The 17,538-nt window shown below is 35.2% G+C and overlaps 1 protein-coding gene across 3 annotated transcripts in view; it reads left to right on the top strand.

The window, feature by feature from the left end:
- Positions 1-17,538, top strand: part of CNKSR2 (connector enhancer of kinase suppressor of Ras 2) — a 258,846-nt gene that overhangs the window by 239,020 nt on the left and 2,288 nt on the right. The window contains exon 21 of one of the 3 annotated variants that reach the window (XM_007469303.1): positions 10,429-11,740. The exons of the other annotated variants lie outside the window; for them this stretch is intronic. Within the exon in view, the coding sequence (XP_007469365.1) occupies positions 10,429-10,433 (5 nt within the window). The 3' untranslated portion in view covers positions 10,434-11,740. Of the gene's footprint in view, positions 1-10,428; positions 11,741-17,538 lie in introns of those variants that run through there. 3 annotated transcript variants of the gene reach the window in all.

Genomic DNA, 17,538 nt, shown 5'->3' with positions numbered 1-17,538 from the left:
AAATTATGTGATGGTTTTCCTAAATAGTAGATAACATATTTAATCTACACTTCATGGGGGTCTTAAAATGCTGCTTTTAATTTTGGTTTTGGATTGTCTAACTTTGTTTCTAAATCCAGTATTGGAGTCTTTTAGATTAGTTCTGCACTTGGTCACGATAAAATCGGTATGAGAAAACTTATTCTAGGACCTTGATCATAACTCTACATGGATTTAACAAGAAAGGATTGGTATAATGTATCACTGTAAATCCAGTTATAGTACATCCAGATAGAGCAGCTCAGCTATCTATAAAAGATCATATACACCAGTACAACTTATTGTAATGTGTTCTCTTTTTAAATTTTATCTTATTATAGTAATAATGTATTCTTTTATATATATAAATTAGTATCAAAAAAAAAGGGCCAAAGTTCTGCAGAGTTCTTTGAAGGTCACTTTTGTTAAGGAGGTACTAATTACACCATAGCTGCTATCATTGTTTCCTCATCTCCCCCACAAATGGCACCCGTCAAAAGAGATGGTAAGGAAGCCTTAAGTGGAGCTTGAGAATTCCAAATTCACCCCTTGATTTGCACATCCTTACAAATTCACATATCTAGTTTGACGGTTGTTTTTTCACCTGAGAGAAGACAGCATGGTCCTTGTTTAATATAAATACACTAAATAGGAATTACAAAAAAGCCTGACTTCAATTAAATATGGAATTGTCCATAATTTTCAAAAGATATTATGAATAAACTGGCACCATAAAGTTGCTGTAAATTAATTAATTTACAAATGGAAAACAAATTTGTTAATATAATTGGATTTTTTGTTTTGTTCACTAGCGGGAAGTTAGCAATTCATTGCTATATTTGAATACAAATTAAGTTTTACAATATGGAGAACCTTCTGACATTTCAAACATTTGAATTTTGCAAAACAAGCTCTCACCCTAATGAAGTCCCTGTATGATTCTAGTTTTCCGTAATTACACTGTGGAGTGTGAAATTCAACATGTGATGCTAAATGTTAGACACAGATATAGCTGGAAACCTTTTGCAAGAGCTATAAAGTCATTTGTATTTTTCCATAAGAACACTAAGAGTCAGCATATATCCAACTCTTTAGTAAAACTTACTTTCTTTAAAAGGGCAATTCTATACAATTTTGTCAGGAGTGGAAAAAATGAAACGCATATATAATAGAGTATTTTATAAAAACTATGTTCTTAGATCCCATAGTTTTCCATCCCAAGTGTAAAATGAGTTTGTTGGTGCAAAATGTAATAACCAATAATTTCAAGACAACTGAATATGACTATTCATTATTCTAACTTCTGAGTTTTTTGCTAAGATGGATGTTTGTGCTAATTTGCTTACATCCATGTTGTATTTCTAATAAACATGATTTTATAGTGGTTTTTACCAAAATAATTTTTTCTTCTTATCGTGTACACAATACATTTTAAATACCTAAAAATGTAATAATTTAAATATCACAGTATGCAGATGACTCTAACAATGGGGATTTATGAGAATAGTCTCTGATGTAATTATTATAGATTGAAAAATAAGAGAGAATATGAAAATATTATTGATTAAGGGGAGAGATTAGATTTATAACAGATTTGAGGTAGAGAAAAATACGAATTCTGATAAGTAACTGTTGAGATAAAATTTTAGATTATTACAAACACCTTTTGAATTTTCTTTTCCTTTCTTGTCACTTGCTTTTCTGGGGAAGGTATTTTTGGTTGTCTTTACTGCTAAGAAATTCAGAACCCCCAAAGTAGCTCCTTCTTGCCAGAGCTGTTAATGAGCAAATGATCCCAAATGTCAGGCTAGTATGCCAAGGAGGTGAGTAACAAGGCATTAACATCTAGAAGTTATTGAAGGGGGAAAATCAATATTACAATTTTTTGTAATATTATAAGTTCAGCCAGGATAAGTAAGCAGAAGTCCATTTCAAGCTTCTATAATCATAAACAATGTTATATCGTGAAAGGAAGTAGTGTGTTTAAACTTTTAGCGTAAGAATCACTCCTTTTATTACTCTACTCCCAACCCACACACATGCACTCATACACCCATTGTTGTACTCTTGTTGGAAACAGTTTATTATTTCACACACTTCTGCAGATCAGTACCTCTTTTTCCCCCTCATTTAGTCTGGTGGGATATCATGATACTGGAGCTGATACTGAATGATATTTTTTTTAAAAAAGTAATCGCACCGAAATCAAGACAGCAGTACTTAGAGGATAGTATATGAATCTAGTATGTGAATAAGAATAGGGTGGAATTCTATAGAGCAAAAGTTCTCAAAGATCTATGTTACTGTTAATTTGAAAAAAATATATGTAAGTATTTATTTTAGATCAGATTTTCAAGAATTAAGAAGTTATGCCATTGACTGTCTACTTTTAGTCTACCTTAGTAGCAAGCTGGGCAGTAAATGCACAATTTGTGTAGCATCAGAATTTACCGATCCTAGATCATGTTTGCTGATCAGCAACTTAGAAGAGGACATAGGACAAAGTCCTTTGTTTACTTTGAGTAGGTTCTGATGGACTCAACAGACTAAATGTATCTTTACAACTCCAACCCCCCAGGTACAGATACCCTTACCGGTTATTCCATCAGAGTGTCCAGTGTGGAGAATTCAAGTCAAGTGCAATAGGCAAATGAAATAGTTTGCGTCGTGGAAGTATAATCAGTGTTGTGAAGGCATTTTTACCACCCAGTTGCATAAGTGGTTCAAGGTTCAGATGACATTGGAACTGCTTTTTAGAGTGCCTATCAGCTAGGAAAGAGCATGCGCTAATAGGGTTGGAAGGACCAAAGAGGAATCTATTGAAAGAAATAGGCAAGAAAACAACTGAAATGTAGCTGGTCCCAATTTACCTTTTCATTTTGGCAGACCAGACATAGTCTGGTCACAGACCAAGTGTTGTGACACATAGGATTTACATGCTCACCCCATTGGCACTTCTCATCACTGAGTTACTTCACACTGATATCATCCAGACTGAATATCATCTATTGAATTTCATCCTTTTAATATAACCATGTAAGGTGGTGGTAGAGGTTGAAAATTCTCATAAATTAAAAATATGCATTGTTCATCTCTACATTATTGAGAGTAAAAAAGTCTCCAGCTATGTTGCCTCTGTAGCTATTTCATTTAGAAATGAGGATTTTAAAGAGATTATTTTAAAATAAGTAATTAATCATAAAATAGGTTGCAACAGCAGCCCATTCTGCCAATAAGCTGCCATCTCTCCACGTTGCTGAAAGTTATTTCAAAATAACTTTATCTATGAAATACATTACTTCATATTTAAATATTTTGAATATAAATATTTTAAAATATGGATGACTTAGGATGGAGTGGTTTCAGACTTGATTTAAATCTGTTTTATAGGGAAAGCAAGAAACTTTTCCTCTACTCTGATAGGTTTTTTACCTGGAGCCTGTGAACTAAACTGACAAATGACAGATTAACAGGAGAAAAGGCATATAAATTTTATTGTGTTAATTTAATTTTTATGTGCACAGAGGCCTTCATAGGAAAGAAATGAAGACCCAAAGAAGCACTTAGACCTGAGTTTTATACACCATTTTAACAAAGCATGATAAATTATGGAGAACTGACAAGATAACTGGAAAAGGGGTTTGGGCTTCTAGAGCGGTAAATTTTGGAAAAGTTTATATATGGGGAAACTAACAGAAGATAAGGGCTCTTTTAGTAAGATTTGTTTGTGCAGACCCATCTTGATGCCAGCTTCCTGTCTTTAAATGTTAAGGGTTGTTCTCCTGGTATGTAAGAGGAGAGGAGGAACACCTTCACAGTGGGAAATTTATGTCCTGCTTTAAGGCCGATAGGGGGATGGCCTAAGATCTTTCTATGTCTACTGCTTCTTAATTACCTTCAGCTAATCCTTAGGCCAAAATGGCATATTTTGAGGTGGCGTATTATGATCCCCTTCAAGTTTTTTTTTTTGAAGTTGGTTTTGTTTTGTTTATTTTTTATTGATGTATAGTTGATGTACAATATTATATAAGTTACAGATGTACACAGTATAGTGATTCACAATTTTTAAAGGTTATACTACATTTATAGTTACTATAAAATATTGGCTATATTCCCTGTGTTGTACAGTATATCCTCATAGCTTATTTATTTTATACATAGTAGTTTGTACCTCTTAATCCCTACCCCTATATTGCCCCTCGCTCCTTCCCTCTCCCCACTGGGAACCACTAGTTTGTTCTCTATATCTGTGAGTCTGTTTCTTTTCTGTTATATTCGCTAGTTTGTTGTATTTTTTAGATTCCACATATAAGTGATATTATACAGTATGTCTTACTCTGTATGACTTATTTGACTTAGCATAATGCCTCCAAGTCCATTCATGTTGCTACAAATGAAAATTTTTATTCTTTTCTATGGCTGAGTAGTATTCCATCGTATGTATATATACCACACCTTCTTATCCATTCATATGTTGATGGACACTTAGATTGCTTCCATATCTTGGCAATTGTAGATAATGCTGCTATGAGCATCGGGGTGCATGAGTCTTTTCGAATTAATGTTTTTGGTTTTATTCGGATATATACCCAGGAGTGGAATTGCTGGGTCACATAGTAGTTCTAATTTTAGTTTTTTGAGAAACCTCCATACTGTTTTCCACAGTGGCTGTTTCAGTTTACATTCCCACCAAGTGTACGAAGGTTCCCTTTTCTGCACATCCTCACCAACAGTTGTTATTTGTGTTCTTTTTGATGATAGCCATTCTGTCAGGTGTGTGAGGTGATATTTTATTGTGGTATTGATTTGTATTTCCCTGATGCTTGGCAGTGTTGAGCATCTTTTCATGTGCCTGTTGGCCATCTGCATGTCCTCTTTGGAGAAACATCTATTCAGGTCTTTTGCCCATTTTTTAATCGGGTTGCTTGTCTTTTTGATGTTGAGTTGTATGAGCTGTTTGTGTATTTTGGATATTAACCCCTTGTCGGGTCATATCATTTGCAAATATTTTCTACCGTTCAGTAGGTTGTCTTTTTTCATTTTGTCAGTGGTTTCCTTTGCTATGCAAATGATTTTAAGTTTAATTAGGTCCCATTTGTTTATTTTTGCTTCTGTTTCATTTGCTTTAGGGGACTGTCAAAAAAAAAAATTGCTATGATTTATGTCCAAGAGTGTTCTGCCTGTTTTTTTCTAGGAGTTTTATGGTTTCCAGTCTTACATTTAGGTCTTTAATCGTTTTGAGTTTATTTTTGTATATGGTGTTAGAGAATGTTTTAATTTCATTCTTTTACATGTAGCTGTCCAGTTTTCCCAGCACCACTTATTGAAGAGACTATCTTTTCTCCATTGTATGTTCTTGCCTCCTTTGTCATAGATAATTGACCATAAGTGCATGGGTTTATTTCTGGGCTCTATATTCTGCTCCAGTCCTCTTCAGTTTTAAAGTCTATCGTAAGCATCAAAACTCAGCTGTTTTATATCATATATATATGTATATACACACATACATTCATATTTTAATGATCTTCTTTAAATTTACCCTAAAGTTCAAATATAATTTATTTTCTGTGTATTCCAAATATACTTATCAATTTAAATTTATATATCCATATAATATATATCGTTAATGTAATTATACATAGTATAATTACATATAATATACATTGTTAGGGTAATGGTGTAATTACATTACAGTCGTATAATAGAATCTGTATATATGTATGTGTATATATATATATATATATATATATATGTACTAATAAAGTAGAGCTTTATTTTACTGATAATCTATATAAACTATAAAATTGTAAGACAGAAATGGGGAAGGTACAACTATACCGTGAACTCTTTGAGGTCAGACTGTCATCTTCGTATATTTATCCCTAACATTTGATATAGTATATATACCCATAGACACCCATTAAATCCTTATTGAACCATGCATGTCTATAAAAATGAATTCCTCCCATTTTCTGTTTTAAAATCTGAAAGATGACATTTTGGGATGACAATATAATCTGGCAGAATTCCATAGTACATTTTTCTGATATATCTATAGATGCTTCATTGAAAATAAACTCGGGGTAAATTGAATTAACATATTAAGTACTTCTGTGACTATTAAACATAAAAGACCTTTTCAGTTGTTGCTAATATATAAGCTTCAGTTAAAGGGTATTTTAGGTGTACCTTTATTTCAGATAGTGGTTTTAATGCAGACAGAAAAAGCCAGAGTGTGTGGTATACTCATAAGTCCTAAGTGCTCTCTAAGGTCATAATATAGCAGTAAGTAGTTTAAGATGAGATACTACTTTCATAAGGAAATACTCTGTCTCCCGTGAATCATACACAGAGAATGGACTTGTGATTTGGCAATTTAGAGGAACATTTTATCTGGGAACAGTATTTCCTTATCTGTTTTGCCTGTAGCTACGTTCACCAAATATTTTTATTTTACCTGGGATTTCTAATTAAGTATCTCCATAAGTGTTATAAGTTTAATCACAAACTATATTACTTTTTGCTATTTATCACTTTATTTTGAAAAAGAATACTTTATTATTCATAAAATAAAAGACTTTCTAATTCCTTCCCCCATGGTAGTAAAAATAAACAAACAAACAAATTTTTTTAAATCTGATATACTGTCTATTTGAACTCCACCTTTACAAGAAAATAGGCCCTCAAAATTTGGACAGCTACCACTCAAGCCACAATTAAGTCTCTCTCTTGGTCCGAACATTCTGAACCTAGGTTTCAGCCCACTTTTTCCAAGACTTTCACTGAGAAAAGTAATTATCACTGACGGTCAATTCCTGGTGTTAGATATTCCTGTTTTACAAAAAGAAAAACTTAAATCTGAACACATACATTTAGAAGAAGGGGGAGATCCAGATAATTGTGATAAACTAGATTCTTTTCAAAAGCACACAAAACAGTTCTGCTCTCCCAGGAGCTCCATGTGTGTTACTATTGATAAGCTTGGATGTCTGCCTTGTTATCTGCAAGCAGCTTAAGACCAGTTGTCAGTGGCTTTGCCCTTAAATTTGCCCTCAAGCTCACTGATAATGGAAGTGGAGTATATGGATCCAGTTTTCTCTTAGAACTCAGAAGTAGGAATCTTTGAAAAGGCTGTTCTGGCTTAAGCACTTCTTATTTCCATTTTCATATATTTTCTTCTATTTCATTCATTAAGGAAAACTTTTTTTTACCTATTTTGTATTCAAACTTAATCATTCTCTTGCAAATGTTTGTGCCTCCATCCTTACCCTATAATCTAATCGTCAGGATTTGATTGAAGGATCATCAGCTCTTCCTAGCAGGTACACTATTAGAAGCCTGATTACCTTTCTAAAACTTATGTTTCTAGAATTTCTATTTCTGCTTATTATTTGAGTGGAAAGAGTTTTAAATTCATAAAACAAAAAGGGAAAGAAACATTCTTCTCAACATATCCTACATAGATTCAGTCCGTAAAGAGCTTGCATGAGAAGCGGATCAACACTGGAAGAAGTCATCCTATACATGACTCAACATGGCATTACATCTGGGTGCACCATTCAGATCTCGAGGGATTCAGTAACAGGGAAACAGGATCTTTTTCTTTCTGTGTGGCCTGGTGGCCTCACAAGTGGGGGTTTCAGTGATGAATGGAAGCTCAATAAATATTTAGGTAATATGCCAAACATCAACATTACTGATTTTCTTGGGGTAGCATAGATATGTTGCTGTTGTTTCAAAATGTACTTGATTAAAAGCTTGGTAAATAGTGAGGTATATTTTAATAGCAGGAAGTAGGAAATATTTTTTATAGTCAGGATATTGACCAAAAGAAAACAAACAATCAACAGCCATATAATTTAATTTTTAGGGTCTTTAAGAAACATGCAATTTCCACTGGTCCTTTAAAAAAAAAAACAGGCATAAAATTAGTCTGTCACTATAATAAGTCATTTTAACTGGTTTGAATATTTTGACTATTTGAGTAGGGATAAATGAAGTTGTCAGGTACAAAGAAGAGTAGAAATAGGGTGAGAGAGAATGCCCAATGAAAACACAAAGGGAGAGAAAAGGAGAGTGTTGAGAACCAGAAAGGAACTTGCAAAAAGTTAAAGACACGTAAATATAAGATTCACAGAAGTCAAAGATAGGCTTTCATCAAACACAGTATCTTCATGCTGTGGGTTTTTTGTGTTTTAGAGATTTCATGTAGATTAGCCATACACCAGTCCATCATATCTGACCCTCCTGGCCTGCCCATGCTGTTCGTACTTGGGATTCAGAATGCACACACCAAGACATAGAGTTGATTCAATGGGCTTGAGTCTGGAAGTATCTGTATATTTGTTCTGTTTGCCTCAAAAATAAAGAGAAACTATTTAATGCTACCTAAAAGCGTAGCTTGAAAGAATTTATTCAAGCAGTTTACCACGGCCTCTTTCATTTTGCTGTATTCTCAGTAGACCTGGATATTTCCATCGGATTTCTCAGCAAAAACCTTGAAATCATTTGAGTTACATAATACAATGTTATACCGGTGACGAGACTAAAAATAAAGCCCTATGTGACTTGCCCAACTCCAAAGTCTTCTGACTTACAAACTACTTATATGTGTAATACAAAAAATTGGCATCAGTCCAACCAGCCCTCACAATGTGACTGGCCTAAAGCAGGAGGTCTCAAACTGCAGTGGACACAAGAATCACCTGGGTTGGTTGCTTAAAATGCAGATTCCTGAGTTCCACACCCAGAAATCCTGATTGAGTAGATTAAGTGTAGGGCCCAGGAATCTGTTTTTAACAAGCCAGCCTCTGCCCCTGAGATTGGGTAGCCAGTGGTCCTGACCACTGCTAGTTGAAGAGACACCTTGCTGAAGAGAGTTATCTTCTCTTACGTTAGTACATACAGACTAGGAAATAGCTGTAGTCACTTTGAAATAGCATTCCACCCCCCACCATCCTGCACTTTGGCAAGGCCTCAACTGAGGAGGTGTTTCCAGTCTCTTGAAGTAGAATTTACCAATCCTATACAGTGTCTTTAAATGTAACTAAATGTGACTTAGTTACCAAGGCTCTAGTTCAGGTTTAGTGTGGGTTAAGTGCACTAGAAATTAAACCATTCATGTGACATTGTTTCTGAGGGGGAAATGTTTGAATTGCATAGATAAATTAGAAACAGCTTAAATTTAGGAATGACCTTGTGCCCAGCATTAGATTGCCTCTGATTTTGCAGTTTGAAGTTCCATAACCTTATGAAACAAAGTAGTAGAATCCAGAGCTAGCGTTCTAGTATTATAATTTTCTAAAAAATGAGGTGCTATCTTTTGTTTCATTTGACCTACCTATGAAGATTGCTTAGTTCCCAGCCCCTTTTCTGCAAAAGAAGGTTATGATATAAACAAAAAATAGTTCTGCTGATTTCCGGACCAAGCTGCATCCTATTTTCTAAATACCGTGCTATGGGCAGCACACTCCCTTCCCATTTTCTGAGGGAGCTAGTAATGAACAACATGCTGTTCTCTGTTCCCTCTCCCATTTTGTTCCTTCTTCTTGATATAACTCAAAAGGTACTACAGGATGTAGCAGATAAAGATCTGCCCTAGGCTAGAAAGTAAAAATATCACTGATTTGTGCCTGGTGACAATATTTGCATTCCTCAAAATCCAAAATAAAATGAACTAAAAGAGACTAGTTTATTTCAGCCCAATTGTTCTTAGTGTCCCAGGTCATTCAGAAATTTTATTCTCCTCTAGTTTCTTAATTCCTTGGAATGTGGCTTGTGCGCAGGTGTCAAGTCACCCTTTCATCACGTTGACCCTGTGAAGCTTTTCACTTCTCTTCACTTTGTGTTGGTCAGCATTCGGCCACTTCCTTGGAGCCACACTAGCTGGTCTTTTATATCTCACCAGTTAGCACCTGGTAGCGTGTAAATCAGCGTAGTTAGATAGAAGGTAGACCAGAAAACTTTTCCTCATACTTCTTGATTGGATGAATTTGAGGAAAGATCTTGTATAGAACAACAGTTTAATTTTCTTGAAAGACTGATCATTTTACATGTGTGTGGAGATTACTATTAACATAAACTTTTCTGATTAAAATTATAGGTATGCATATACAGGTATAGAGGCAGGAAAAGATGTATCTGCACTGTGTATTATTTTGTATACATAAGATTGGCGTTTCCAGATAACCAAACTTAAAACAAAAAGTGTCCCATTTTTGGCCAAGTAGACTTGCATGCCAACAGAAAGACATTATGGTACTAAAACCATATGCACTTCTAGCCATATTTTTCTCTTTTCTCTTCATGGGTATTGCATGATGGTATTTCTAATACAAATACTAATATGCTTTGGAAATAATGGCACTCGCAGGTCTTTCATCATATTGTATCACTGCTTTATCATATTAGGCTAATACACTGCGAGAGTTGGTAGAACCTCTCCATGCCAAATCGGATCCACTTCTGTTGGCACTCAACCCATTGGACTCACAGATTGATAAGCTAATGTTTAGAGAATTTAGATCGGAGAGAGTCGGCACGACGCAGACTCAACATCAACCTCTTGCAAGCAACTAAAATGGCCTCGTCCTTGCTGTTTATAACAGAAAACAGACTTTTTAAAGCTTAGATCATCAAGTGTTTTGGATTGGGGGCCTCCCTAAAGAGATATTAAGAAGGGCAGGCCACTCTTAAGAAGAATGCGAGCTTTCTCCACTGGGACTAGCATAAGATCAAAGCCAATCAAGATGGAGCACAGTGACAGAAAACTGCTGTTTCTGTGGGAGAACAGAGGGGAAGGGTATTATTGACTGGGGAAGGGCTCAGTTGTGTTCTCCTGACACAGGAAAGGAGAGGGATCAGCTCCAATAACTAGAAAACCCTGGCTGTTTAATGGACTCTTCGGTGGCCTCTTTCAGGCAAAGCAGAGAAAGCAAATTCTGTGTATTAAGTGTATTTTGCATTTTTAAAACTTGACGTGCTGTATTGTACTAAATTAAGTGTAATCTATTAAGGCAAGGTATACACAACCTGCTCTGAAACTTACTATGTTTATTCTATTATAAAGTGTATTCAGGTGCAACACAGAGACTGCTTTCGGTGACACTAATGAAGAAAATTCCACATGCCAGGCTTTATTAGATTCCTCAGCTAAAATCCTAACTTTCTCCTTATTTCTTGGCACTTGTATACAAATGGTGTTGCCTCATAGGACAGGCATGAGCTATTCTTTTCTGTAAAATTTTCCAAATCTATAGGCTGTGGTTTTCACTTTTGAAAAAGTATTTTGTCTGGTTGTCTTTCAAACTAGCTTCAGATATTATTTAATACTATGTAACTGGGTCACTTATGGCTCAGTATTGCTTATTTTTCTTCTGTAGTGGATGTGAAATTTCCTTTAGTTGGATAAGATACTCTGTAATAATTTCAATGCTAATTAATGGATATTTCATACTGTGCAATGAACAGATAATTTAACATTGTATTTGAAAATGTTTTTTTCTTCCTGTCGCCACAGTGTGTAGTATTGCATAATGTGAATACTTGTAAAAATATAAATTACGTAAAAATAAAAATATGGCCAATTGGTATCAGATCTTTTTAGATAGCTAAATAATTTGCTAAGTATGCTTGATAGTAAATATCTTTCTAAAGAGAAGTAATCTATGCTTCTTTCTCACAAATGGAATTTGTGTTGTGAATAAAATCACATTGATCTGCCTTACAGTTGCCTCTGTGCTCTAACCATTTTAATGTGTTTTTTTAAGTATATATAAAAATGATGGTTCTGGTATATAGAAATGCATCAAAAAGCATTTTGTTGGCATTTAATATTAGTGGGATTGTCTTGGGTCGTCCTCCCTGTTTAAGTCATAGTAAAATTTTATGATATGAAGAATTTTAGTTTTTTCTCATTAAGGAGTATGGGGACTCCACATTAATTTTTAAATATGATCATCTCTTAGCTTTGTTTTTAAACTGTCCCCTTTATGAATTCCTGCTTAAGAACCAGGTACCTTGACCTCCATGTCTCTATTAGTTAAATTTTCTAAATTCTGTGGGCAAATATAGAATCTGTCATTTATGTTTGAGACTGTCCTTCAAAGAACCTTCCCTTTGGGACAATAAATCAATGCCAAGGACACCAAGATTTTGCCATCTGAACTATTTGTCATAAAAACTACCGTAATACCCTGAAAATGCAATCACGGTCATATATTTGTGGCATTAAACAACATAATTTGGCAGAAATTACATGCTTAGAGAATGAAGTGTAGAATAAGCTTCAGCTCTGTCTCTTTCGTTAACTATTTATGGAAGTAAGCTTTACTGTTGTGCAGAAGGAATTGACAGACACTGGTATGGGCTGTACTTAATTTTGGTGAAGCACAAGGTCATTTGTACAGGGATGGGTTTCACATGTTCAATATTAGTGGACTCACTCAAGCTGTCCTTTCAAAAGAAGTGTTTTTTCCTCAGTTTTTTTCATCAGAGAAATTATTGTTATTTTGCCTAAAAGAAAGTAAACCAATTACTTCTAATTATGAAAAGGGTAGTTGATTACAGAGTGACAAGTAAAAGCCAGGTTTTAAAATCTTATGCTTTTTTTCTGATACAACAAACTGCCCTCCCCCAGTTTTACAATGCAAGGCATAGCTAGCTGACATATAAAAACATGAATTAAAAAGAGTGAATCTTTAATTATAAAACAATTCAAATTACAGTGTAAACTCCTGAATACATAATCATCTTTAGCATAAAACCTACAAACATGAAACCTACCCACATTAAACCCATTAAAACTTTGTCACCTTACATATAAATAAGTTGTTCATTATGGCACACTGGTAAATTAGTATTCACAGAAAATAGTCCCATGTCTCAATGCAAATGTTAATTGCCTTTCATGGTGAGAATAATGTTCCACATACGTGATGCCACTCGCCTGGAAGCCTTGGAGCACTCTGTGGCCGTACAAGACCGAATGCCTCTCACACTTGACTGGTGACTAATGCTACTATGTTCAGCCTTCTCTCCACTTGTGACTTAGCCTTTCCCAACCTTCTGTGCTCATTACCCAGCTGTGTTGTGGAAGGAACAACTGTTTCCACGAGGACATCATTGTCCAATTTTAAAAGAGCACAGTTCCCTTCCAAAACATGTACCAGAACTGATTATTCATTGTTGGCTTGGTTCTTCAAGAGCCCAGTGGGTATACTCGTTTTGTTTTGTTTTGTTTTCATTTTTTCTCTCCTTCCACATTATCATTGCAGAGGCAGGGAAACAGCAAGGACACCAGAATGACATTTTAGGTCGCCACGTTTGTATTCTGTTCTCCTTAATTTTCACCAAAGGAACATGAACAAAATTACACAAGAGACTAGTGTACAAATTACACAGTCACCTGATAGGAAGCCCTCTTTGGAGTACTTAGTGTCTAAAGTAGAGAAAACCATCACTCAGTTTAAACGTTGGGTGCATGAGACACCATGCCAGGTAGAAGATTGGGAAATGCAAAGGAGAGCGAGGCATATACGCTCAGGGAAAGTCACAGTCTAAGTCTCTGAAGGAGGGTACACATGGGGTGAGGTACAGGAAGAAAAAAATTGGGGATTTCTCCTCAGGTTTCATATCTCATTTTCTCGAATTTCTTTTCTGTGTCTATCTTATAATAGGCATATCTATTAATATAGAGTAATACATATATATAAGTTATCAACAGAAGTGTTTTAACTGGTGAGGGTGTACAGTCAAAAAAGTTTAATAAACACTGGACATGAATGTAAGGAGATACATCAACCAAACACCTCGTAGTATTTGAAGAAATGCATTATCATCTGCTAATAAGCCATTTGCAAGAAAGTTCCAACCAACTGTTATTTTGCATTGGTTAATCTTTTCTTTGAGCTTTTCTTTATCACTACGTGGAGGTCATATGCAACCTGAAAGAACCAGACAGCGAACTGTTGTGATGCTCAGCGTATTTCTAGCCTCACAGTGTTTCATGGTGTAGCTAGAGTATAAATGAAACAAGAAGGAGGATCTTCTTCCAGCCCTGCCACTTATGACACAGCCAGAAATGACCCTCCCTTGGCTCAGAGTACAAGTTATCAATAACTTCATTGTGATCCTCAAATCTATCAATGAAATTTTATATAGGAAAGAGAACCTTATATGTTCTGTTCGCTTTAATAAAATTGGAATAGAAAAGCATGTCATCTGACGCAGGACTAATTTACATGTTGTAAATGTAAATATAATTTGAGAGGGAATTTACTCCTTCATATGCCCAGAATTCCTTAATAAGTTAGATACAAATTAAAATTTCATTGTAGCAGTCATACACTTCCTCATTAGGAATCACAGAAGGTTCCTCTATATGTCCTGTGGTTTGCATGTGGTCTTCTACACTTTGCCAACTTGCAGAAAACATTCATTCAAATTACAAACGAGCTGGGTTTGGGCCACTGCTCCAAGGGCTGAACTGGCACGTTGAAAGAAAGTCAATCAGGAAGCAGACCTGACCGAGTGCTTGCCTCCTCTTCCAAAGCAAGCCTCTTCTAGAAGAAGAAAAGCAAGGGTTTAGAAGAGAGAAAAACCAGAAGAGAAGTGAGAAGGAGACGAAGACAAAGAGGGCAAAAAGAGAAGATAAAGGTGCTTTCACATTTTCAGTTGCAGCAGTAGCCCCAATTGACTTAATTGGTATTCATCTGAGAAAAAAAAATGAAGGAAACCAATTGAAAATTATAAAAGAAAATAAAGGTCTGTTTTCGTCTTGAATGTTGAGTTCTGTGTTGTTTTGACTGTTGAGCACAGTGAATCAGATTTATAATGTGACTCTGCCCCTCACTCCCCCTCCTTTGAAAAGAAAAGGACTCTTTGTCTAGTCTTAAAATGTTAAGTAACTGGTGGCATTTTGTGGTAGCCTGGCATCTCAAGCCTTCATCCTTCCTCATCCCACTACTGTGTCTTGTGTTGCATATGTGTATGATGTGTAGGGGTGGGGGAAGGGGGCCTGACTTATCTCTAATATCTCTATTCCATTACTCTACTTGGAAATGTTTCTGTGTTCCGTCTCATTGTGATTCCCTGTTCAAATGTGCTGCCCAGGGATAAATCCATACTCGATTCTTCTTATAGCTGTCAAACCAGGTTCTTTGTAGAATTATGTTGTCCTTTGTTTGAACGCTTTTTCCCCCCTTAATGGCAAGAAGGAAAAAAAACTTCCAGTTTTTAGCTATGTTTGTCACTTTTTACATTAAAGCTTTACTTACACTTCTAGAAGTAAAACTACATTGAAATTGTATTTAAAAATCAAGCATCTGGCTCAGTCTCCCACAAACTTTAAGAATTGAGGAGAAAGAAAACTGGGTAAGAATGTTTTTTCAACAAAATATATACTCCCTACAGTGTTAGGTAATATGGAAGAAGGTTATCTTAAAATAAAAGTTTACTATGTGAAAATACTTCTGCCTCCTTTAAATCCTAAAACTATGATCTGAATCCCTTTTTTCTTTACCTTCCTTCAAGAACTGAACAACTAATAATACATTAGGCTACCTGATACCTAGACTACTATAATTCACATCTGTTAGGCCTACCATTTCTCTCCCACCCTCTGCTCTATGAAATTACATCTGGCTTAAGATGCAATCTTGCCTTGAGGCAGAAAGAATGGTAACTACTAAATAATTCCTCAGGATTCTTTCCTGGCCTATGATTTTATGAAATGGAGTTATGCTGTTCAAAAGTATCCTTGTTTTTACAACTCCATCTAGTTACTCTGAATGACGTTATAATTTTGTGCCTTTCTGGCTCCAAACCATTCTCGGTTAAAATTCCTTATCTCATGTCAATCTTCTTAGCCCACAAGGCAGTTCCTCCTTTTTACAGTCCTCTGTCCCCCCACCCCTCAAAATCCTCTAGGTGTTGCAAACATTGAAGGATGAGCCAACAGAGAATTAAAACGCTGTTTAAAGGGATTTTTGTATTTTTAGGTTATAGTTCTAACTTAGATATATGATTAGGAAGTTAAAATTTGTTATAGAGGAATTAGTGATAGCAGGTGCTGATAACAAAGAACTTTCTAATAGAAGGATTCAACAATCATACTTACCAATAGTTGCCAACCTCAGCAGCAGAGCCAAAAATTGAATATGAAACTTAAATGAAGTTACTTTTTCATCCTAAAGATGATCCCCTCAAGTTAAGGTACTGTGTTGGTGGGCTTTGGGGGCAGTTTTTTTTTTTTTTAGAATGCTGCATTTTAAGCAAGTCTCACAAATTTCATTAACACCTACTGTTAAATACACAGTTCAAATGATTCCTGACAAAATTGGCAGTCTAGAATTCTTGTTAAAATCATGGATTTTGGAGCCAGACTGCCCAGTCGGAATTCTAGCTCTACCACTTACTAAATGTGACCTTGAGCAATGTACTTCCCTGCTATAAAATGAAAATCAAATAGATCTAGTCCTAGTACTGCTGTGAGGATTAAATGAGATCATGAATGTTAAGCATTTACCCTACTGCCCGGCACTTACAAATGTTAACTACATTATTACCAATTAGGGCATCTTTTTTTTTTTTTTTAACTATGACAGAAAGCCTAAAATATTTACATGGACCATGGTGGCATGAACAACATTCCATATTTACTTCTTGGGCCAATGTAATTAGTATTCCTCCTCAAATAGGACTCTTAAGGAAATGTGATATAACCCTAATCCTGTCTCCCAATCCAAGCACGATCCAAATTCATCTTTATCATTGAGAAAGATATGACATCAGTATATTCAGACAATTAAAGAATAATATGGGAGTTTTGATTTGTTCAAATAGATCTAAGATCCTTTCCTGAACCAGTCTCTAACTTTTTTTTTCTCAAAAATATTTAATTGGAGTGTTTTCTTCCCAGGTCTTTCAAATGTTAAGTAGCTTCTTTTAGTACATGCCAGATTTTTGCTTACATCTGCATATAAACATTCCCATATATCATTCTAATTAAAGCATTATTATTGATGATAATTTATGATCATTTGCTATATTTACAATGTGGCAGGCATTACTATGGCAGTCACATGAAACCTAATAATCCTCTATGGCACACTATTAGAGGATTTTTACAATGATATATACTCCAGTGAATGCCATTCCATCTTATGAAGTCTGGAAAAATGTAAAAATCAGTTCATTCAGTATTGCTAAACCAGGAGAGCTCTGTTACTTAGCACTTCTATGCTTATCAGTATAATGATAAGGGATATTCACTAATGTTTTAAAATATTAAATTACGTGCAGGATTGTTTCTGTGTTGTGTACCTTTTGTACTCTAATTCTTTGAACTTAATGGACTCAAGATATGTACAGTGATTTGCTACTAAGAGAATATTTTGTTAATCAAAGCATCCTATTAATTGATCATTCTAAAACAATTGGCTGCCTGTAGCTAGTCTTACCCAGTATAACTAGCAACTGTGGGTTTGGTGGGGTTTGTTGTTGTTGTTTTTTTTTTTTTTT

The sequence above is a fragment of the Lipotes vexillifer genome, unplaced genomic scaffold, assembly GCF_000442215.2.
Source record: "Lipotes vexillifer unplaced genomic scaffold, Lipotes_vexillifer_v1.1 scaffold1442, whole genome shotgun sequence".
In the NCBI taxonomy this organism is placed as follows: domain Eukaryota; kingdom Metazoa; phylum Chordata; class Mammalia; order Artiodactyla; family Lipotidae; genus Lipotes; species Lipotes vexillifer.
Note: the sequence above shows the minus strand (reverse complement) of the source record. Positions and strands in the feature narration are given on the sequence as shown.